The 22,592-nt window shown below is 35.4% G+C and overlaps 3 protein-coding genes across 3 annotated transcripts; 1 reads left to right on the forward strand and 2 right to left on the reverse strand.

The window, feature by feature from the left end:
- Positions 1–1,479: 1,479 nt before the first annotated feature.
- Positions 1,480–5,088, reverse strand: LOC113042595 (p21-activated protein kinase-interacting protein 1-like). The gene is given in 11 exon segments (XM_026201562.1): positions 1,480–1,776; positions 2,392–2,521; positions 2,670–2,766; positions 2,888–2,985; positions 3,159–3,304; positions 3,457–3,509; positions 3,663–3,715; positions 3,717–3,738; positions 4,157–4,277; positions 4,417–4,579; positions 4,826–5,088. Coding segments are annotated over 11 exon segments (1,086 nt in total). The 5' UTR covers positions 4,904–5,088; the 3' UTR covers positions 1,480–1,651.
- Positions 5,089–5,564: 476 nt separating this feature from the next.
- On the reverse strand, positions 5,565–14,194 carry LOC113042574 (N-acetyltransferase ESCO1-like). The gene is made up of 10 exons (XM_026201520.1): positions 14,072–14,194; positions 11,692–13,429; positions 10,042–10,126; positions 9,767–9,830; positions 9,233–9,323; positions 8,847–8,978; positions 8,215–8,304; positions 7,959–8,102; positions 7,477–7,661; positions 5,565–6,526 (listed from the first exon to the last, which is right to left on the reverse strand). The coding sequence occupies exons 2-10, from the start codon at positions 13,426–13,428 to the stop codon at positions 6,379–6,381; spliced, it is 2,676 nt and encodes an 891-aa protein (XP_026057305.1). The 5' UTR covers position 13,429; positions 14,072–14,194; the 3' UTR covers positions 5,565–6,378.
- Positions 14,195–14,608: 414 nt separating this feature from the next.
- On the forward strand, positions 14,609–22,259 carry LOC113042584 (DNA endonuclease RBBP8-like). Its single transcript, XM_026201545.1, has 18 exons — positions 14,609–14,967; positions 15,248–15,290; positions 15,483–15,578; positions 15,677–15,789; positions 15,877–15,949; positions 16,070–16,224; positions 16,517–16,612; positions 17,226–17,296; positions 17,480–17,553; positions 17,635–17,911; positions 18,025–18,106; positions 18,212–18,282; positions 18,504–18,603; positions 18,692–18,856; positions 18,979–19,039; positions 21,334–21,421; positions 21,529–21,670; positions 21,881–22,259. The coding sequence occupies exons 1-18, from the start codon at positions 14,859–14,861 to the stop codon at positions 21,982–21,984; spliced, it is 1,920 nt and encodes a 639-aa protein (XP_026057330.1). The 5' UTR covers positions 14,609–14,858; the 3' UTR covers positions 21,985–22,259.
- Positions 22,260–22,592: the final 333 nt, after the last annotated feature.

A 22,592-nucleotide genomic window follows, 5' to 3' on the forward strand; every position in this document is an offset into this window, starting at 1 on the left:
CCTGTACAGGTGCATCTCAAAAGATTAGAATATCATGGAAAGGTTCTTTATTTTTTTGTAATTTAATTAATCAAACTTATCAAGCTCAAAATGGAATATCCAATTTTTTTGAGATACATATTTTTTTTAAAATTTCTTTAACAGTAGATAACCATCAGAATAATAATCAAAAACAACTCTTGTAATTTTTCAGTTTGCGTGCAATGAATCTAGAATATAAGAAAGTTTGCTTTTTAAATCCGGGATCTTTAACAACCAGTTCTACTAAGAATACATTACAAAAAATAAAGACCTCTTCCATGATATTCAATTTTTTTAGATGCACCTGTACGTGAAAATTATGGACATCTGGGAAGTCTTTCAGAACCAAAATAAAAAACTGGAATAGATACTAATTAATATATAATATATAAAACACTAAATGCTTTTTTTTTACTTTTAGAAACAGAAATTTACAGTGACTTACCGAGTGAAACCCAGATATCTTTGTCATTCTTTGACATCTGATAAGCACCAACAATGCTGCAATGCCAAACATCAGCCCAGCAACTAGAGATAAAACTACCTGCAACCGGAAGTGGGAACATGAGACATCTGACCATATTAGGAAGTTCCGGTACAGTTCAGCTTTTTTTTTTTTTTTTTATTGACATTTATTGAACCTTAACAACAAAAGGCATTCGAAGTTTCAGATTTACAAACAAACCTGAGCGTACATACAAATATTACAACACAATATACATATTCACATCAGCAGGCAAGAAAAGTTGAAGCCTAGGTGAAAATAAAACTAAAAGAAAAAAAAAATTTAAATAAAATACAAATAAAATTAAATGAACAAATAAATATATAAAGTAGGGGAGTAGGACAATATTCAACTTATAAAATCAAAGTCTTCCAATAAGCAGCTCAGCTAAAGGTGCGTTGACACAGTGTCAGCATACGCTGTGCATTAGTTTCAAAGGGAGTTCTGTCGGCTGTTGACAAAAATAACGCGTTTTACATATATTAGCTACTCCAAAACTAAACCTGAATACTTAACAGTAGTTTGTCGCATGAATGATATCTTACCTGCGATATTAGAGCCGTTTAACCATAACCAAACCAGTCAACAGCCATGTCTGCACGTTTAACTAAACTTAATGAAACAAAAATACCTGTTGGTTGCTAAAAAATAAAAAAAAATTATCACTTTTGAACTTCCTGAAACACTCCACTAGCAATTTCCAAAATAAAAGTCCACATGTGCACTTTTTTTTTGATTTACACAAATTAATGCTGTCAAATCGATTAAACGCACCCAAAATAAGTTTATTAACATAATATGCGTGTATGTACTGTATATAAATATATACACATACTTGTATATATTTAAGAAATGTTATTAAAATTATATATAAATATGAATATGTTTATACATGTAAATACTTCCTAAATATATACGTGTGTATTTATATATACATAAATATACAAGGCACACAGTTATATTACAAACTTTTATTTTGGACACGATTAAGAAAAATGTTTTCTTTGTTGCTGGAATTCGAAAGGTGTTGACATCAATAAATGCACTGCAAATCACTCAGCTATATGACAGGTATGTCAGGAAATGTCAATAATAGAACACCACCAATGATTTCAATAAAACTGTTTATTGCACTTTTTGTTTTTTCTTCTTTTTTCCTTGTTTTGTAGAGCTGCTGTCTTCTAGAATCACCTCTTCTCCTGCTAGCCTCACTCTTTTACCTTTGGCTGGCTTCGAGGGCTCTGCAACCGCTGTTTGAAGAACATATGTAGTTATTAATAAGTTTTTCCATCGAAAACTTGGTGTCTGGAAATTATTTCAACTCTTAACATGTAATTATGAGATAGTTAAAGGGATAGTTCACTTAAATATTAAAACTAATTTAAAAGTCATCATTTACTCCCCCTCAGTGTGTTCCAAACCTGTAAACATTTCTTTCTTCGGTTGATCACAAAATATGTTTTGAAGAATGTTGGTAACCAGCCAGCTGCTGGTACCCATCGACTTCCATAGAATGGAAAATAATACTATGACAGTCAATGGCTAACAGTTTGGTTACCCGCATTCTTCAAAATATCTTCTTTTGTGTTCAACAGAAGAAACTCATTCAGGTTTGGAATGAACTGAGGGTGAGTAAACTATGACCTTTCAATGACTTTTCTTTTTGGGGGGAACTATCCCTTTAAGGCGAGATCACATTAATGAAGTTTCAGCTATAGGTAATATCTATTGTCAAGCTCAAACTTGTGTGTCAACTCGAACCCATTGCTAAATCTTCTTAAAATTCCTCCTAGGATGGATTCCTATTGAAGCAACTGGATTTCACCAGTGAAAATTCACAGAAACCCTGATAAATGTAAGCGCACCTTTAGAAGTTTCAGGCTGGACAGATTGATCTGCAGCCGTTTCTTTCGCTTCACCGTGTTTCCAAATGGAAAGACAGGTGAGTCTGGCAGTGGTGTTCACCTGGCCAAGCAGGGAAGGAGTCTCCAGGTTCTGTATACACATACAATACTGATCAATCAAAATGACACCATCAAGCCAAAATATTTTTTTTATGTATATAACGGCTCAGCTCACAGCTAAAAAAAAAAAATCTACTTGTGTCTGTGTTATATTTACAAGCAAGGAAGATACACAATACCTCAAGATTGAGCTTCCACAACTTAATGAATCCATCGTTTGATGCCGTAACAAGGACACAAACATCATCCTTCATAAAGCTCTCAATGGCTTTTACCCTAAGGAAAACCATTAAATGAGCACAGCAATAACAAATACAGCAGATCTTACTCATTTCACAATGCATTCAGAGAATTTCAATTTCACCTTTAAAGAAACGCTCAAAAGTGGCGGTCATACCTGTTCTCATGTGCTTTAAACTCGCAGACACACTTCTGAGAGGTCACGTCATAGATACGCACGCTCTCATCATCTCCTCCAACAGCCAAGAGTGTGTTCTTGAGGAGACACAGAGAAAAGATACTGGAGTAAGACTTCTTCGCTTTTAAATAAAATGGATCATTTTAGATTTGATGAAGCAGCGAAGCAAAATTTCAATGGCAAACTAAACTAGAACTGATTGAATAGACATACATCATCGGTCTCTTGCAACACAGAAAAGACCATTCACCTTCAGAAACTTCACACATGAAATCCTTTTTGTAAACGCAATGGTTCCAGTAATCGTGGCGGATTTCAGAACGTAAATGTCCACTTGATCGTTCACAACCACTGCATACTGATCTCCGTCTGGTGACCACAAGACCAGCTCTGCATCTACAAAACATTATCACACACCGCTCATCTTATATGCAAGAGAGAAGTCGGTATTTTTCATCAAGCTTTGATTTAGCGGAGAAGTTTAACTTAGAAAAACTAAACATACAAATATAGAATCAGAAGGCATTTCGTATTATAATCTCACTTACTCCGTTTGATGTTCTTGATGAAAGCCGAACGTCCTTCAATAAGATTCCATGTTCTGTAATTAGAGCAATTCAATTTCCTCATTCAAAACTATGGTTTTTTTTTTGTTTGTTATCAAAACACTTTAATTCAAACACATTCACAGCTAAACAATCTGAACAGAATTTTTGATATATTTATATTAACATGAAAACATCTGTGTACTTGCCGCAGAGTTTTGTCTGTTCCGACAGAGAGCGCCAGTTTCCCAGAAGGGTGTACTGGACAGAGAAGTAACATGACCCCTAAACAAATAAAACCCAAACTTATAAACACTTGTAGTCGCTGTGATTTGTCACGTTTTTGCATGTCTTTACCATTGCTGCATTTATTATAAAAATACAGTATAGTTTTGTATTTGAATAAATTTTAATATGTAATTTATTCCTGTGATCAAAGCTGAATTTCCAGCATCATTACTCCAGTCTTCACATCAATGATCCTTCAGAAATCATTCTGATATTCTGCTCAAGAAAACTTTATTGTTATTTTCAATGTAAAAAAAAAAAAATTCTGGATTCTTCAATGAATAAAATGTCCAAAATAACAGCATTCTTGTGTAATTATAAATAACTTTACTGTCACTTTTGATCACCTTAACACATCCCCGCTAAATAAAAAAACACTATATCAGAAAGTTTTGGATAGTTTTAGAAAACTTACTTGTGAGCTTTGATGGATTTTAAACATTCCCATTTTTTGGTGCTCCACACACAGATGAGCCCGTCCTGTCCTCCGCTGAGTAAATGGGACGTCCCGTAGAACTCCAAACATGAGATAGTACCTGTCGAGAATCGATATGCTTTATAACATGGTATATGACAATACAGGAAACTCCAATGTCATTGAGGCTGAACCATTGAAGCCAGGCTCTCTTTAGGTCCAATCAGAAACCAAAATAAAATAATGCACAATATCCTCACCATTATGGTGCAACAAAGCACCATGTTCAGTTTTCTTGCTCATATCATAGAGCTGAATGGTTTCATCTTGGCTTCCAGTGGCGATGAACTGATCACTGGATGAAACTGCAGTCAGTGATGCTGTGTGTGCATGATGGGTAAAGTTGGGCTCGATTGTCCACTCCTAAAATAGACAAAAAAACATTTTTAATTCAGATTTTCCAATATATATATATATATATACACACACACAAAGTTAATAGAATAATAATAATAGCACTTTAGTAAAATTATGGAAGTACCAATATCAAAATAATGCAAATGCAGGCTGAAACAAAACAACTGACACAACAGAATTTAATATTCACGCTGAAAACGAAGTAAGATTCTATCGATTAACAAAAGAAAAGTTTTGAAGAATGATAATTACCTCGTCACCAGGGCACACTCGATATCCAAACACTATCTGCTCATAACAGCCAGCGACCAGCTCAACTTGATCCCCCATGATGACTATAAAACACGTGTTCTTACAGTTACACAGACTTCAGGAGACAGATGACGCGCTGTCCCGCATTAATATCTAATGATGTTAATAAATCTGTTATACGGTGTATATTAGAAAAAGACTTACGCCTTTTTAACGTAAAATAGTTTTTCTCATGCCCAGAACGCGTGGCGAGAGACATGCGTGATCGCGTACTTAACGCCCACCGGAAGTATCGTATTGCATAATAAAAGTCTGAATAAAAATCAAAATAAAAAGGTCCAAAGGATGGGGATTATTATTATTATTATTTTTTTAGAAAAACAGGGAAACAAAACAGGGTTTTTAATCTGAATCTTCAGCACAGCAAAGATGAAAACAACATGTAGATACATAATTTCACTTTATAAATTAAAAAAGTGACCAAATAAAATGTATATAGAAATTAAAATATGTACTTTTTCCTCCTGTAAGCCGTTCCTTTTTCACTTTTTGTAAAGAAAGATCCAACATCCCAATTTATAAATTACGTAAATCCCTAATATATAAAATCAAACCAATCACCTGGCTTCTATCATTTTTAGCTTCAGAGAACTAAACTTTATTATTTTACAAAAGAACAACTCTTTAACCCTCTGTCCTGCTAGTGTAGACAACGAAAGATCCATCTGTAGTCATTTCCATGAGTAAATTAATATAATTCAATCAAAATACATTTACATACATAAAATCATTCTAAAAATATTAAAATGAAATACGATGACCGCGCAAACATTCTGAATTATTACACTTGTGTTTTAAAAACAAATGAATCATATTCATTCTGCACAGTGTTGTGCAAAACCAGCGACTTCTTTGAAATCATGTGCCGTCTTTCGATGTCAATGACATGCATGTAAACCTCTTTAAAATGCACATGGAACACACTGTATCAGGAAAATACTCTTTTTTTTGAAAACAGCTGACATCATGAAGGGGTTAAAGGGAGATTTCGATGAGAAATTCATATGTTTTTCAACCTGAGTTTCGAAAGTTGTCGCCTCACGACCGAGGCATTGCTTACAGTAGAAAAGTTCACACGTCTTCCTATATGTTCTAGGAAGAAGTACTTACACTGATATTGCAATTGTGCACTGGACTACATGGCTTCCACTTAACATGGGCTGCCTGCAACCTAAACCTGAGAGAACAGTTTAGATGTCTTTCACTGAACAATGCATCAGGCATAAGCTACTCTGCAGGCTTATTAAAATACGTCAAACTGGCCGTAAGGGTTAGATATCAGTGTCTAGCTTTGCATCCTACATCTCCTGTACCAATGTTTATCAATTCAAGCCAGGACTCTGAGCAAAAAGAGCCTTTAAAACATCCTAAGGTCGGTTTGTGTTCTCTCACTTCATTTTTCCACTGTTTGGTATCGTGAAATAAAGTCTTCTAAGTCCAGTCCTCTTCTCAAATGTCAGTATTTTTAAACTGAGCTCTATATCCACGTCCTGTCAGGTTGAGCGATTGCCGCTAACAAAGTTGTAGACCAAAAACTGAGAGGTTCCACAGTAACGTGTAGCGAAGAGTTTCCCGTCAGGCGTGGGATCGGAGAAGGCAATTTCGTCTATACTTAGATGAGACCCATAGATGAAATTATTCCTGGAGAAAAAGACAAATCAACATTTAAGTCTTTCCTGTAAAGGCAAATTTATTTTGTTTAACACTCGAAAACCTGTAAACTGTAGAAAGATTTATAGATCTGAAGATTTAGACTTTTTTTTTTTTATCTCTAATGCTTCACAGAGAAAAAAAAAATACAGAAATAAACAGTAACAATGTGAAATATTACAATTTAAATTATTTCTAATTTAATAGGTTTTAAAATTAAATTTATTCTTGTGATGATAAAGCTGAATTTTCATTCTAATATGCTAATTTGGTGCTCAATAAATGTTTATTATTATTACTATCAATGCTGAAAACACTTGTCCTGCTTAATATTTTGTGGAGACCTCACCATTTTTCAGGATTTTTTTGTTGAATAGAAAGTTCAAAAGAACAGCATTTATTTAAAATACAATTGTTTTACATTATAAACGCCTTTACTGTCACTTCTAATACATCGTTACTGAATAAAATGACTAATTTCTCAGAAAAAAAACGTAATCCCCCCCAAATTTATTTTAATATAATTAGATCCATAAATAACTTTATTAAAACGTTCCAAGTAGTTGTTGTGTTTTAATAAATTATAACTACCAATATTAACATTATATCTAGTATATTATATCTAATATATTTACAAGTATCTTTATAAACAACATATTTTTCTGAAAAATACACATGCATGTGTGGGTATTTATATGTATATATAGTTCACACACATATATTATGTAAACAAAAATGTTTATTTTGAATGCGATTAATCATGATTAATCGTTTGAAAGCAGTAGTTGTAATAAATTACATTTGTGGTTTTAATTACTCTTTATTGACAAACTTTTTTCCTGTTGACTCTGTAAAGCTGCTTTGACACAGTCAGTATTGTATTAAGCGCTATATAAATAAAGGTGACTTGACTTGCTCATGAAAAATGTTCAACCCTTTACCTGAGGCACTCTATCATGCGTGAGGCGATGCCCCTCCGTCTCATCATGCTGAACACCCAAATGCGACTGATACCACAGAGCGCCGGCTCAGGTGTGGTAGAGCAGCACCAGGCCCTCTGACGCTCGTACATGACCTTCTCTCCTTCTGTACCCTCCGGCACAGACTCCTCTATAACCCTGTATCCCTGCACACAGCAGCCAAACAAAACCATCAGATGTAGAACTGACTAAGACGAACACTACATAGAGACGTAGCACCTTACAATGACTTTTAAAAGGCTTATATGGAATATGCATGTTTTTCACATTTTCTCTGCTAATTGAAAACCAGTGCAATTCTGATAAATGGGTTTAAATAACATAAAATATATTAAATGAGCTTAGAGTACTGCACTCTTATTGGTTTCTAAAAATGATGCATGAATTTAATATGATATAGACCTGTAATCATGCTACATTAAACACCTGTGTGCTCAGCTGACCTCTTGTATGTGCTCGGCGATAAGACAACCTGCCACTTTCTTATCATTTGAAATGAAGAGGAAGGTTTTGGTCTGTGATGGGACTTTGGTCTCCACTTGCTGGAAGCCCAAGTCACTGTCCACCATTTCTCTGATCTCCTCAACCTCAAATCAAACCAGACAAATATTATAAACAGGTATCATATGTATCATGAATGCTATTAGACGTCTTGAAATAGACAGTTTGAGGGGCTAGTGAATGGAAAGTGACAAGTACCTTTTTAAGTGCGTACTTGGGGTCATCAGGGAGAACGAGAATAATCTTGCCATCAGGATACTCTCCCAAGATTCTCTCCTTCTTCCAGCCCTGGAACAGATATTACAATAATGATTTTGAGAGATGGGTATATAGTTATTTTGAGACTAAAACCCCTATCCTATAACTGTGTCAAATATTACACTATATGCAACACACGCTATACGTTTATGTGAAGACAAGTTATAATATTTTTCAAATTAACTGTAAACGTTAAATGGCTATATTTATGAAATGAATGTCACTGAATAAGTACTTATAAATACACCGTGTTTTAATGTTGTTTCTACGTCAATTTCAAGTCACTGTAAAAATATATTTATTAGTACTAATTCCAATGTAAGGCACAATTAATCACCATTAATTACGGGAAAATTTGTAATGAATTAGTTCATTAGTTTTTAGTCTACATTGATAGTTAATATGTTTTTACTTTTTTAAAACACTTATCTTATAAGAATGCATTAAAGAAACAAAACCACTCAAGGATGTGCTTACTGCTGACAGATCTGAGTGAAACAACATCTTTATGTTATGGTAAATAGCGTAATGATAAGTATCTGTAGAGGAAGCAACAGTTTCTCTTGACTCACCACATATCTGACAGCGCTGATGAACTGGTTGTGGAAGAGGAGGTGTTGGGATTCGTCCTCTGGGCTGGTAGGAGAGTACAGCATCCCACACACGTTACACATCAGCGCACCAAACGCCTTCTGACCAGCTTCCTTTAAAGCACAAAAACAGCCTTCACCAAATACGAATGTCTTCTTTTCTAGGTTTAAATGTTCATTCCAAAACAGTGCAAACTAAATTTGTGACAAGTATTTGCATCTAGGTCTATAATAAAAAATAAATTAAAAAAGGAACGAAAAGAAATTCAAGGAAATTCTGATTAATTATGATGAACTAATCCAAATGGGGATGGGGATAAATGAACCTAAACAAATACACAAAGGTTGTTAGAATATAACAGACTTACATCGCCGGACTGTGCTGCTGTGCTGGCAGACTTGGGACTGGTTTTGTCCTCTTTCTTTTCTTCTGATCCAGGTTCAACACTAGAAGTTTCCCTGAAATGATAGCAGAAAGTTAAAACAGATTTTCTATAGAATAACTAATAAACCAGATACCAAGAATGGACCCTAATGAGAATTATTATTTTTGAGAATATCTCAATATATGTCCATCATTTCTGTTATAGCATCAACAAATAGAATTACAAAAAAAAAAAATATTGAAAGAATGATGACTTTCTGAAAAAGTTGCCCTGAACAAAATGAGAGCGCCTCAAACTCGTGGCATTGGTTGTGTCAGTGTTGCTCGAACAAACAATGCTCTGACATGCAGATCCACATCATTTTTTTAGGCTAATAAAACTTTATAATTGCACATTAAACTGAGAAATGAGAAAGCTTTTGGACAAAAAATTACACTTCAACATGACAGTGCTTTTTTACAGACCTGAAAGCAAGTTTTTACTTTTCAAATCTTTAATGAAAGGCCTTTAAATTACCGGTTGCTGTTTTCTGTTTGCGTCTTTTGGTCAGGTTCTTGCTGGGGAGAGGGTTTCAGCTTATCTGTGAACACATGCACCACAAGGTAGGGGAAATATATATATATTTTTTATTATTATTAGACATACTGTCAAATATCATTAATTTAACATGTTTAAAACTTAAACAATTTATTAACTGGGTATGATAAGATCCACAAGTGCCAACTATGAAAATAGAAAATTGCAAGGCTTTCGTGTTCAACTCAAAACAAATGAAATAATATAACGTCTACCTGCATGTGCGGGGACGCATGGCTTTCTCTCTACTGCTGGTTTGGGCTGCACTTTAGCTGATGAAGAGGACTGCTCTGCATTGACCTGTGAGAATGACACATTTTGTCATCAATTGTAGTGGTTGTTCAGAGTGCAAGCATGAAGATGTTTCATAAAGAGAATACATATTGATTCAAATAATGTGTAGAAAATATTTTAGACAATAAATTGTAAGTCTGACAACTAACGAAAAGGAATCGTACAGCCTTCCTCAACAACTTGTAGAAAGTCATAAATGATGCGGAGGTAATAATTTGCTGAAGTTTAATATTCAGTGATGAGGCTCTGTTGTTATTCCTATTTTACAAATTACTCTACCATTGATAAGTTTGGAGTTGTGTACGATTTTTTATTTATTTAGGCGGCTATGGTAAGAGGGACGATATTTCCCAAGCAGGCGCCGAGTGGAGCCAATCACAGCACACACTGGCCCAGCTAACCAATCACAGCACATTTCATATTCCAGAAGGCGGGCCTTCCTTTGGTACAGGAACTATTCGAGCCGTTCATGCCAGACTGCGGAGAGAGGCGTTGTAATAATATCAAATATGTGAAAAATAATGTGTTTTTTGAACATCCTAGTATGAGAGCCTATTCTAGTACACCCCCAAAACAAAATCAAGACATTGTAAAAGAGCATAATAAGACCCTTTTAAAGAAGTCTCTTATGCTTACTAAGGCTGCATTTATATGATCAAAATACAGTAATATTGTGAAATATTATTCCAATTTAAAATTATTGTTTTCTATTTAAATATATTTTTAAATTAATTTATTCCTGTGATGCAAGGCTGTATTTTCAGCATCATTACTTCAGTCTTCAGTGTCACACGATCCTTCAGAAATCATTCTGATATGCTGATTTGATGCTCAAGAAACATTTTTATTATTATCAGTGTTGAAAACAGTTGCGCTGCTTAATATGTTAAAAAAACTGACATACAATTTTCTTCTGTATCCTTTGATGAATAGTTCAAAAGACCTGCATTATTTGAAAAACATCTTTTGTAAAGTTATAAGTGTCTTTACGGTCACTTCTGATCACTTTAATGTATCCCAGTTAAATAAAAATATAATAAAAATTAGAATAAAAAATATATTATAATACATAATAGTATAATAAAAAAAGTTATAAAGTATGACCCTTACTGACCCTAAACCCTTGAACATTTCCTGTAATGTAAGGCATTTTAAAAGTATTTTTCTGACCCATACTCAGAAATCGTGCTCTGCATTTAACCCATCCAAGTGCACACACAGCGTGAACACACACCCGGAGCAGTAGGCCGCCATTTATGCTGCGGGACCCGGGGAGCAGTTGAAGGTACAGTGCCTTGCTCAAGGGCACCTCAGTCGTGGTATTGTCTGCCCGAGACTCGAACCAACAACCCTAGGGTTAGGAGTCAAACTCTCTAACCACTAGGCCACGACTTCCCCACAATAATTTTTAATCCATCATAATTGATTCATAGTGCAGTACAATAGACATTTTACGACTTCATATTTATAAAAATTTGCCAAGTATAATTTATTATAACAAATTAAAAAGATTTTTTAAATGTTTTAAAACATTTTTTAACTCTTAAATGGTAGTGGATGTGTGTCTGAACCTCATTTTTGGGTGCTGCTGGTTTGCTCGTCTCCTCTTCAAGACCTTCGAGCTCAAAGTCATCTGGAGAATACTTGCGTCTGGGAGTGTAGGGTTTATACTCCACCTCTGGTTTGGGTTTGGGGCTGATGATTCCATTAGGCATGGGTGGCGCCTGAGCCGGAAGTGCCCTCCTGGGTTCACTGGAGCTCACTTTGGGCACGCTTTCTGGCACAGGAACCTGTGCAGGGGTGGTGGCTGCACTAGGTGAAACTGATGGAGCCTCGATGTCCTTGAGAGAACCATCCTGACTCACCTGATCCAACTTCAGCTTTTTAACACGAGTCCAAGTCAACTTATCCCGCTGAAGCTCCACCTGCCTGAGCCTCTGAAAGCGGGAGAGTTTCTTCTTTTCCTGGGTCTTGAGTGGCAAAGACACCTGGCTGAGGAAAAAACGTTTCTTAGGCGTACCATCCTCACATTTGGGCTCATCAGTCTCAACACTAGAGGTTTCGAGGGGTGCTGTGTTTTCAGACGCCTCTTTTTCGGATTCGTAAACCTCTGTAGATTCACTCGCCTCCTGTTGTTGCTCAATATTTTTCCCATCTGAAGTTCCAGGAGCATCAGATGCAATATCATCCGCGATTTCCTCACAGAGAGCGAGGAGGTTGAGCTGTCGAGGTGGGGGTTTCTTAGCGGCAGCCGCCCTTTCTTCAGCTAAAGCCGCCAGACGTGCCTTAGTCCGAGCCTGCGGGTTCATGGCTTGCTTTTTAGGAAGCTCTTGCGAGGAGTCCGTTGCACTTTCCTGGGGCAAAGAGGGCGAAGAAGTGACCTCCTTACATGTCACAGCTTCACCTGTTGTTTTTTTCACCATGTCCTCCTCCTTCAAATCCTCATAAGTTTCGATCTCCACCACACAATGTTCAATCTCAATATCGTCATTCAGAAATGCTTCTGAATCCGGGAGAAACACTTTTGCCATGTCGGTATTTTGTACGCTGTCCTGCAGGGAACAAGTGTTCACGACTTCTAACTCATCCATGTCGGAAATGCCTTTACCGGAGAAGGAGTGTTTTGTGATGCTGGTTTCTTGGATGACTTTGAAAAGTGCCTCTAGAGGTGGAGGAGATTTACTCAGCACATCCACTTTTGCATCCACACTCACTGTGATTTTCTCAATAGGTTCTGTTGGAAGCTCCTTATGCTCTTCTACTTTGCTCACTCGCGGTTCGAGAAGTGACTGCAGATCACTTACATTGGCCATGTGGATTTTGTCAGGTTTGGGTAACGTGATCTCCTCACTTTGAAGGTCAAGCAATCGTCCATAATTGTGCTCTATCTGCACAGGAAACAAGGTTGCGACTGTTTTAATTGTTTCAACGATGGCTGGCTTTTCTTTCTTTACTCTTGAAACATATTTCTTATCTCCTTTCTTCAAGACAGACATATTTTGAGATTTTTTATCTCCAGAGACTTTTGGCTTCCCCTCATCTTTACGCCGTCTTCCTCTCATGCCTTTCTTTTGCGGTGCTTTCAAGCGAGATGACCGTCGAACGGCTTTTCCGTTTTCTTCCCTTGGCTGTGCTTTATGTTTCTTCTGAGACGACAGCTGAGTTTCCAAAGCTTTGTTTTTGGGAGGTCTTCCTCTCAAAGACTTCTTGGGCATCTGAGTTTTATCCGACTCCATGAGACTTTGATATATCTTTGTTTTCTTTAATTCAGGTTCAGAGGAAGGCATCTTTCTTTTCTGCCCAGGCATCCTAGGGAGAAATGACAAAGCAAGTTACATGAACAAACATTCGTGTAAAATCTATTTAAGTACCAGTAACAATGTAATTAAATATAAAAAATTTGCAGAAAGAAACAAAAATCGGATGAACAGAAATACTGAATACAGAAGATGAGCAGCTGTCATTCATCATAACGGATATCTTAAACGACTTTCTGACATTTAACTTACAATAAACGCTCCTACAGTCTGTAATAACAATAACACCATTATCTATATTCGTAGTGTATTAAAAAACGCAACATAAATGAAATAATCCTATTTTTTTTAACACACATCGACATGTCAACAGCTCGGATCAGTCTCTGCTTCTCCAAAGATGAGAAGTATGAAGTAAACATGAGTAATTTATTCTCATTTCCAGTGTATAATAACATGCTATGATGATTCGGACAGTAGATAAAAGACATTAAAGTAATTTTTCAAGTGTCTCATCAGTATGACGTCGAGAAGAAAGTTAGCAGAGCTGGCTAACTCCGTTAGCTGTCTCCATATAAAGCCAACGACATTCACTACTGTCGATTATACATTACAAATAAGTAAGTAAGACTAACATATAACTATTATGACAAGTATAAAAAAGGGCAGTGATATAGGACAGAGCCGAACTTACCTATCTTTCCCTGTTTCTAAACAGCAGCTGTTTTCCGCTGTGTGAACCAAAGTATAGCCTCACTTCCGGTACTGAGTCTTCTTCGGCGAATCTGCTGTGCTACTGTATGATTAAACGACACCTGCTGGACCATAGACATATAAATATTTATATGTCTATGTGCTGGACTACTAGAGGATAGAAGTAGAAAATAATTCTCATTGCTTTTTTAAGTTTAATTATTATTTTGTTTTAACGTGTCTGTGTGTGTGTGTGTGTGTATAATATTAGAACTAAAAAAAGTCATTGTAATAATAATTTTATTTTTAAATTAATGTTTGAATTGTCACATATATATAATGCAATTGTTTTACTTATTGGAGTTACTCTATCGCTGCATATAAATTAAAATATAATATAAAATAATATAAGATTATATAATATACACAGTTTCTATGCTTATTTTTAGTTCTTAATGCAGTTTTGGCCACTAGATGTCAATAACGCTCTTCTAAATTGGCCGCATCAGAACTCCCAGAATCCTCCGCGAGGCGCGGATTCCGAATGTTTACATAATGGAGCAGAGCTATCAGTTGTGATAAGCTAATTTCTGTTTATAATATACTTGCCTTTTTTTATTCTTATGCTCGGATACATGTAGCGAATGAAGTCGTTATGTAAACAGCCGAAAGGAATGTATTAGTCAGTCAGCTGTGTGAAATAGCGAATGTCAACTTTATGTAGAATTACTTTGGTTATCACTTGTGTGTGAAAGTGAGCAGGCAGGAGTCTGAGAAACTGACTGAGGATGAGTGCTCCAGATCTGAGCCCTGCTTCCAGCACATCTGCAGACTCCAGAGAGAAGCTCCAGGATCTTCTGAATGCCGTGAGAGAGATCCACGACTCCGCTCTGCAAGGTACAAGAGCTTTCTCATTCTCTGCACAAACTGTGCGTTAGATTCTGGATCTGACAGTTGCATTACCTTACTAATGCGATAGATATTTAAAAATGAGATATTTAGATATCATCAGATATGTTTAAAAATGCATTTGGCTCTTTTTTTTATTGTTAAATACATATATCTAACTTATTCGAATAATAATAAAAAAAAAAGCTAAAGTTACTAATCAGTCTAATCAATTGAAAACACTATATGTTTTTGCTTTTGCACTGACATCAGCTTTTCTCATTTCCAGAATTGCAGGCAAAAATAACCAAACTGAAGAAAGAGCGCTGTCTGTAAGTGTGAAGCTTACTGTATGAAAAGAACATATAATTAAAAAGTTCAGTGATGATTGTTTTATATATCAGTTTGATTTAATGACTTTTAATTTATAGACAATTGATGATCATTAAAAAAAATGGAAGGGTCTCTGTTTTGATGACCGTATTCTGTAATGTCAAAATGTGATAATTCTGCTTTCTTCTCAGAGATGCTCAGAGACTGGGTGAATTTCACAGCAAGAACCAGCAGTTACGAGAACAACAGAAGATCCTGCAGGAGAAGATCAGACAGCTAGAGGACAGGTGCTCTGAAAGGGACATTTTTACCTTTTTAGCAATACATGATGTATTTTTCCCCTAATCTTACCCTGAGTTGCTGTTTTTTGTGTCTCGGTGTTTAGGGTGCGTTCTGGACCATGTGACCATTGCACAGTGATCGAGAAGGAGATTAAAAAGACCAAAACTGAGTTTGAAGATACCAATCAGAAAAATCTGTCTGTCATCTCTGAACTTGGTGAGCATTTTAGTTTTATTATTATTATGTGTTGTATTGTGTCTATTACTATCAACTCATCTGCTGTAATGTGTGTCGGTGAGTTAGAGGCAGAGAGGAAGACTCTGAAAGATGAAAACAGGAAACTGAGTCTTGAGCTGGAGCGACTTAGAAAGTCAGGGTGAGTATTAAAGTCAAATGAAACATGACAAAATGCCTCCACATGTCTGTGGAGATCTGTATTGATAAAGTCATCACATGAGCGTCTGTTTTAAGTGGATGTCTCTGTATGTGTGTCTAGTTCTCCGCAGAATGTGTCTTCTGAGGCCGAGGAGGGGATGATCCCAGACTCTCCTCACCGTCCGCTGTCCTTACCTGTTGCCAGCAAGATGAAACGACGGAAAGAGCAGAACCACGTCCGCTACGCTGAGACACCACTATCACTCTCATACCCTGGTAAGACACTCATGACAAATTGAAAATGAGAGAATAAGGCCTTTGGCCATCATTCATAATTCCCCAAATCCTTTTTTAAAGGGAAAAAAATTGAAAGTATTGATAGTTTTAATTATTGTGTATATATATATATATATATATATATATATATATATATATATATATATATATATATATATATATATACATACATACATACATATACATACATACATACATACATACATATATATACACAACACATGTTTAATAAAATTTAATAAAATTCAATTTAATAAAAAATAATTTGCAGAACCCAGGAGAGAAGGGCCGTCTGTGCCCTTCAGCTCTAATGGCAGAGGTGTGTTGGTAGCTGAGACATGTGAAATGGACGTCACTTGTATTGCAGGTATTATGAGCTGATTTTCATCTAGAATTTATATATTATTAATACATACATATTATGTCTATCCATAACCAATAAGATAACCATGAATTTAAAGGGATACTCCACCCCAAAATGAAAATCTTGTCATTAATCACTTACCCCCATGTTGTTCCAAAAACGTCAAAGCTTTGTTCGTCTTCGGAACACAATTCAAGATATTTTGGACGAAAACCGGGAGGTTTGTGACAAAACGTTACGGTTAAATCACTGATGACAGATGAACTATTCTGACGATCCTTTTCATGCTTTTTTGGACTTTGAAAGTGTAACTTACTTGACAGTCCATGGGACAGTCACAAGCCTCCCGGTTTTCATCCTAAATATCTTAAATTGTGTTCCGAAGACGAACAAGCTTTTACGGGTTTGGAACGACATGGGGGTAAGTAGTTAATGACTAAATTTTCATTTTGGGCAGGAGTATCTCTTTAAATGTATTTTTCTTACAACAAATGTAAATATGGTTCCAGTTAAATATTTTAGACTTGACTGAATTATAAAGTACTTTTTTTTTTTAAAGCTGTATGTTTTAAGTGATGATCTCTGTAAGGATAACATCAATGTGTTTTTATTTTAGAGCCTCAAACTAAGAAACATTTCAGGACTGTGGTTCCTGAGACCTGCTGGATGGACGTCTGTCCAGAACAGGTTCTGCCTTATCTTCATCAATAGTGTGACACAAACCCAGTCATGTGTTATATCCCGAAATGCATTTTAGATTTTATTTCAGTTGTGTATTTTGAAGATGACCATGCTTAAATATACTCTATTTATCCACACTGGCAATGTTTAGAAGTGTGTGTTCACATGTCAAATATGTTTTCCTTCCAGTTTGATGATAAAGATGATGGTGATCTACACACTGAACGGAACCAACAACCCGAGTCACACGACTGCACAAACATGTAAAGAGACAGTCTTAAATCCAAATAAACTTACTTCTAAGCTCTTAATAATCACCAAAAGTTTTGTTTTTCTTTTTTCAGAGTCACTGCAGTCCAGAATGACGAATCGCCGTCCGTGTTGCATTGCCATGCGTCGGGTTCTCGAGAGCAGCAGCCGCTTGCAGACGACTTTCCCCACACACCTTTAAACTCCAACACACGTGTGCCAGTTAAAGGGAAGAGAAAACATACGGATGGCAGGAAAAGAGAGATTTCTGATTCCAGCCTAGATGATCCAGATGAAACCGAAATCAAGGGGATGATGTTGGCTTCCACTCCAACTAACAATCGTATACAGAACAAGAATCAGGAAACAACGGTTAGACACATTCAGACCACAGCATTACAGCAAATCACCTGATTACCCATTTCAAAACAGTTTTACATAAAATGTAAACACACTTGAGTTGGTTTGAACTGTTATGTTTGTAGGATTCAAAGAAGAGGAAATGTTTAGACCAGCACACGCCTCGCAAAAGTTCTGTTCAGAACCAAAACATTTCTTTTCCATACGGTAATTCAGATCTATAATAAACAGTTTCTGTTAATAGTTCTCGAGTAGTTCAGGTTGAGCGGTTTTACTGATGTTTTTGGATTATTTGGTCTTTATTTGTCACAGATCAGAGCTGGAGTGTTGATCCTGGAGCTGATCTGGATCAGTATGATACTGAGAGCTCTCCTCAGCCAGAGGTACATATTTATGCATATTTATTCAAATAGAGTTATTTATGTTAATTGTAATAATGGATCAGAATGTTACTGTTTTTACTGTATTTTTGATCAAATAAGAGACTTCTTTGGAAACCATAAACCATGGTCATTTGGTTATTTTAGTTGTAAGTCACTAAAATAAAAAGATCAAAAATCTTTAAAAATCTAAAAATATGACATTTTCCCCCACATTGCATTAGGCCAGAGCAGACATAGAAACGATGGACACTGATTGCACATTTGTGAGTCACAGTCTCCTTCTGAGAGGCCAGAAGAGGATGGGACAATCCCAAAGCACTGGTATTACACCCATGAACAGCTGATCTTGTTTCTTCAGAGTAATGTCTTAAGCAACTCTAGACACCATCTACACGTGATTGATCAACAGGAATCGGGCAGAAGGCAAACGACAGCCTTGCTGACATCTTCGATAAGACAGGATATGGAGAATATGAGTCGTGTCCACAGGAAGAGAGTTTTGATCCGAAACAAGACGGTACATATGAGGAGGAGAGAGAGGAAGATGATGACGAGGAAGAACAAGTGGCAGCAGGTAATGTTTTCTTTTCTGTTTCATCATTTCCAATTTTTTGGGGAAAGTCTTCCAGTATGTTTTTTTTCTATTTTGTCCTTTATCTTTTAAACCTTTTTAACAAACATACTGTGATTGTTCAGATGAATTCCGCCGGCCTGCAGACCCCAAACGAGCGACGTCCAACAATGATAGGTCCAGCAGGTGAGTAATATATGATGCTTTCATTGGTCATAAATGTTCTTGTTGAGCTGCTTTGGAAAGACTTGTATTGTGAAAATCTCTATACAGATACATTTAAATCATTAAGATAATATTATTATCTTTTTTTTTTTTTTTTTTTTGAATGATTTTTTTTATTTTGCATTTTTAGTAAGTTTTAGAAAACATTTTTTAATTAATTTTAATTATTAGTTATTTTGTAAATAAGTGTTTGTTTTTATTTAATATAACTCATTTTAAATCATTAATTCAGGTTTTATTTCAGGGTGTCCGCGGGGTTTTAAAAAGTATTAAAAAGTGATAAATCAAAATGGTCAAATTTAAGGCCATTAAAAGTGTTAAATTTGGTCTCAGAGGTATTATTTTTTTTCCAAATTAGGTATTATTTTTTCCAGACTATCAGGTGTCTTATTCTGATTGAAATTCTATCTGCGTTCGTGTTAGTTCGTTTATATGGGCTTTAGCATATCTGGGCACATAATCAAAGATCTTCCGTCTCCGTCTCATGCTGACGTCATATTCAGTGGTCGTTCGGCATCATCTCAGAACACTGCGCGCTCAACAGAAGTGGCTGGCTTACGTTTTATTTTAGACTTGCTTCAAGGCATATCTTCAATGACTGGACAACCATCGTCGTCTTCTTGGACAAATGCAAGTTTTCTAATAGCTGGGTTAACCACCGGTAGTACCGAGGTCCCGTTCAAACCCGGTTCTTGACGCATACAACGCTATGATTTCCGCGAAGCAGAAAACGAGTACGGAATCTCAAAATCCAGTCATGTAAATGAAACTTACATTTTAATATGGACAGTCATGGAATTTGTGAAAGCATAAATTAATCAAATCAAATCTCCATATGGACCAGTATCTGTAAATGTTAAGCCGCAAAAGTTGTTTGAAATATGAATCCGTGTTCTGCGCGTCTCTGTGTGAATTAATGAATGACAGAGACGTGCAGGTTTATTTACTACATAGACTGAAGCGCATGACGCTTGCATTAATTTCAGCATCTGTTGTCTTCTCCTGTCAAAATAATCGAGTTAATTTAGAATTATTCATATTCACTTTCGAAAAAGCAGAAGACATACCGGTTTCTCCGGTAGTAGGCGGAGCTAATGGGCAAATAGAAATTTCAAAATGACAAATATGCATTCATTAGGCCTAAAAGAAAATTTTTACATAAGGGCATTGTGCTAGAAATATTACTATTATTTAGTAAAACGTATGTGATACTGCTACCACTGTTGCAAAAAAATAAAAAACTTTATTTAAAAAAAAAATAAATGTCAATATTTCTCCCATGTTTTAATTTTAATAGCAAATCCCCTTTATTTACCAAACATAAAATGTGTTTAAATTTGATAAATTAAAAGACAAATTAAATTTGGGTGAAACTTGTTTACTGTTTTTCATAATTATATAACTTGTAGAAAAACTTTAAACACAATTCTAAATAAGTATAAAGAATGGCATTGGTTTTATTTTTAGTGCTAAAAAGTTATTTTTTTTTTATTACCAAATTTTTGTGTTTTGCTTTGTTACCGAAATTGGTACCGAGAACCGTGGATTTTCACTGGTATCGGTACCGAATACTGAAATATTGGTACCGTGACAACACTAACAGGCAGGCTTATTGTTCGGTCTATCCATTTTCTCCATTGCACATTTTATGGTATTTGATTTATTTTTATTTACTAAGTGAAATAAATGTGCAATATGCTGTCAACATCAGTCTCTAAATCTATTATTTTTTGTATGTTATATATGTCAAAATCTGTGTAAATAATAGAAAGGTCGCTGATTAACACTTGCAATTCAGTGTCGTGATGGTTTTAAAAAATATTCTGAAGGTAGTGAAAAAGGTATTAAAAAGTAGTAAATTTAACTTAAGGATTGCTGTATATACCCTGTATTTGCTATACATCAAGTTAGACTAAATAAAAATTAGAAATTAGGGAACACGTTAAATAAAAAATGTTAGCCTAAATCCACTGTAAGTTGCTTTTAATAAAAGCATTTGCTAAATGCATTAATTTAATTTCATTTAATATTATTTCAGGTAACACATTTTTTTATGGGTTTAGTTTTATTAAAGTTTTTTCTTGGTTTAAAGTATTTTTTTTTTTTAATTATATGCAAAGAACTTCAGATTGCATAGCTTCAAATGCACATGGTGCTAAAAAATTGTCTTAAACTCCACAAAACAACTGAATAAAAATGCTTCAAATCAAAAAATAAATAAAAATGATTCATCAAAGATTTGCTTTCTGTTCCAGGGATAAGTCTTTTGCTTGTGTGGATGTTGTGCGTAAGAAAGACGAAAGGAGAAAACTGAAAGGCCACTATTGTAAAGAGTGTGAAAATGTGAGGCAGTTTATACACTATATGACCAAATATATCTCCTCCTTCTAAATAATATAATAACATTGAGCATTTACAGTGTTGTAATTAAGAGCATTGTGTTGTTTCAGTACTATGCAGACCTTCCAGAGGAAGAAAGACAGAAAAAACTGTCTTCCTGTTCACGTCATCGCTACCGCTACATCCCACCCTCCACTCCAGAGAACTTCTGGGAAGTGGGTTTCCCATCAACACAGACCTGTGTGGAAAGAGGTACAGTGTTAGCTTTTTGACAAATTGCAGAAATGTACTATATAACACTAATAATGCTACATTACATGTGTACAAAGGCATTGTTTCCCAGCACCCAGACTATCAGACTTTCAATCTATAGACTTCCTGTGAAAGGAAGAATGACATGTTTATTTAATCAATTTATCTTGGTCACTGAAGCATTAAGACATCATTCTTTGCTCTCAACAGGCTACATCAAAGAGGACGACCAGCCAGACGTGCGGATACGCAGGAGACGGCCGTACCTCGCCATGTTCTCACCGAAAGCCAAGTCACAAAAACATCAGCACTGAGTGCATCCGTTATAATTCAGATATGATTTTAAAATCACACTGAAACTAAATGGATGAATATGTCATACTGTCTCCTCATGTCCTGGATTATAGCTGCTTATTTTATTTACTTGTCTCATTTTTAAGTATTTCAATGTATTTAGATTTTATGAAATTACCTTGAGTAATAAACAAACCTAGTTTTGTCTGTAAGAGATGAACTACGTAAATTGTTTGACATTTTATACACTTGATTTTGACTAATTTGTAAAAAAAAAAAAAAAAAATTATCCTGAAATAAAATAATAATACAACTGTTTTTGAAGTGGATTTGTTTTCATTACATCCAAGCATATGATTGTGCTAACTTATAGTAGCAAAATTATTTATCAAACAAAATAATTATTTTGCTGACAATAAAAATCAGCTTTTTGCCTTTTATACATATATATATAAAAATACTAATATTTAGAAGCAGTCTAAAAGTATGTATTGTTTTCTTTTTACTGCGACATTCTCAGTCTGAAAAGAGAGATCGGTAAACTAGTCCAGGAGGATTGTGGGTATGAAGAACCAACGATTGCAATGGCTTATGTCTATTTTGAAAAGCTCGCCCTGCACGGTAAACT

The sequence above is a fragment of the Carassius auratus genome, chromosome 24 (genome assembly GCF_003368295.1).
Source record: "Carassius auratus strain Wakin chromosome 24, ASM336829v1, whole genome shotgun sequence".
Taxonomy (NCBI): Eukaryota; Metazoa; Chordata; class Actinopteri; order Cypriniformes; family Cyprinidae; genus Carassius; species Carassius auratus.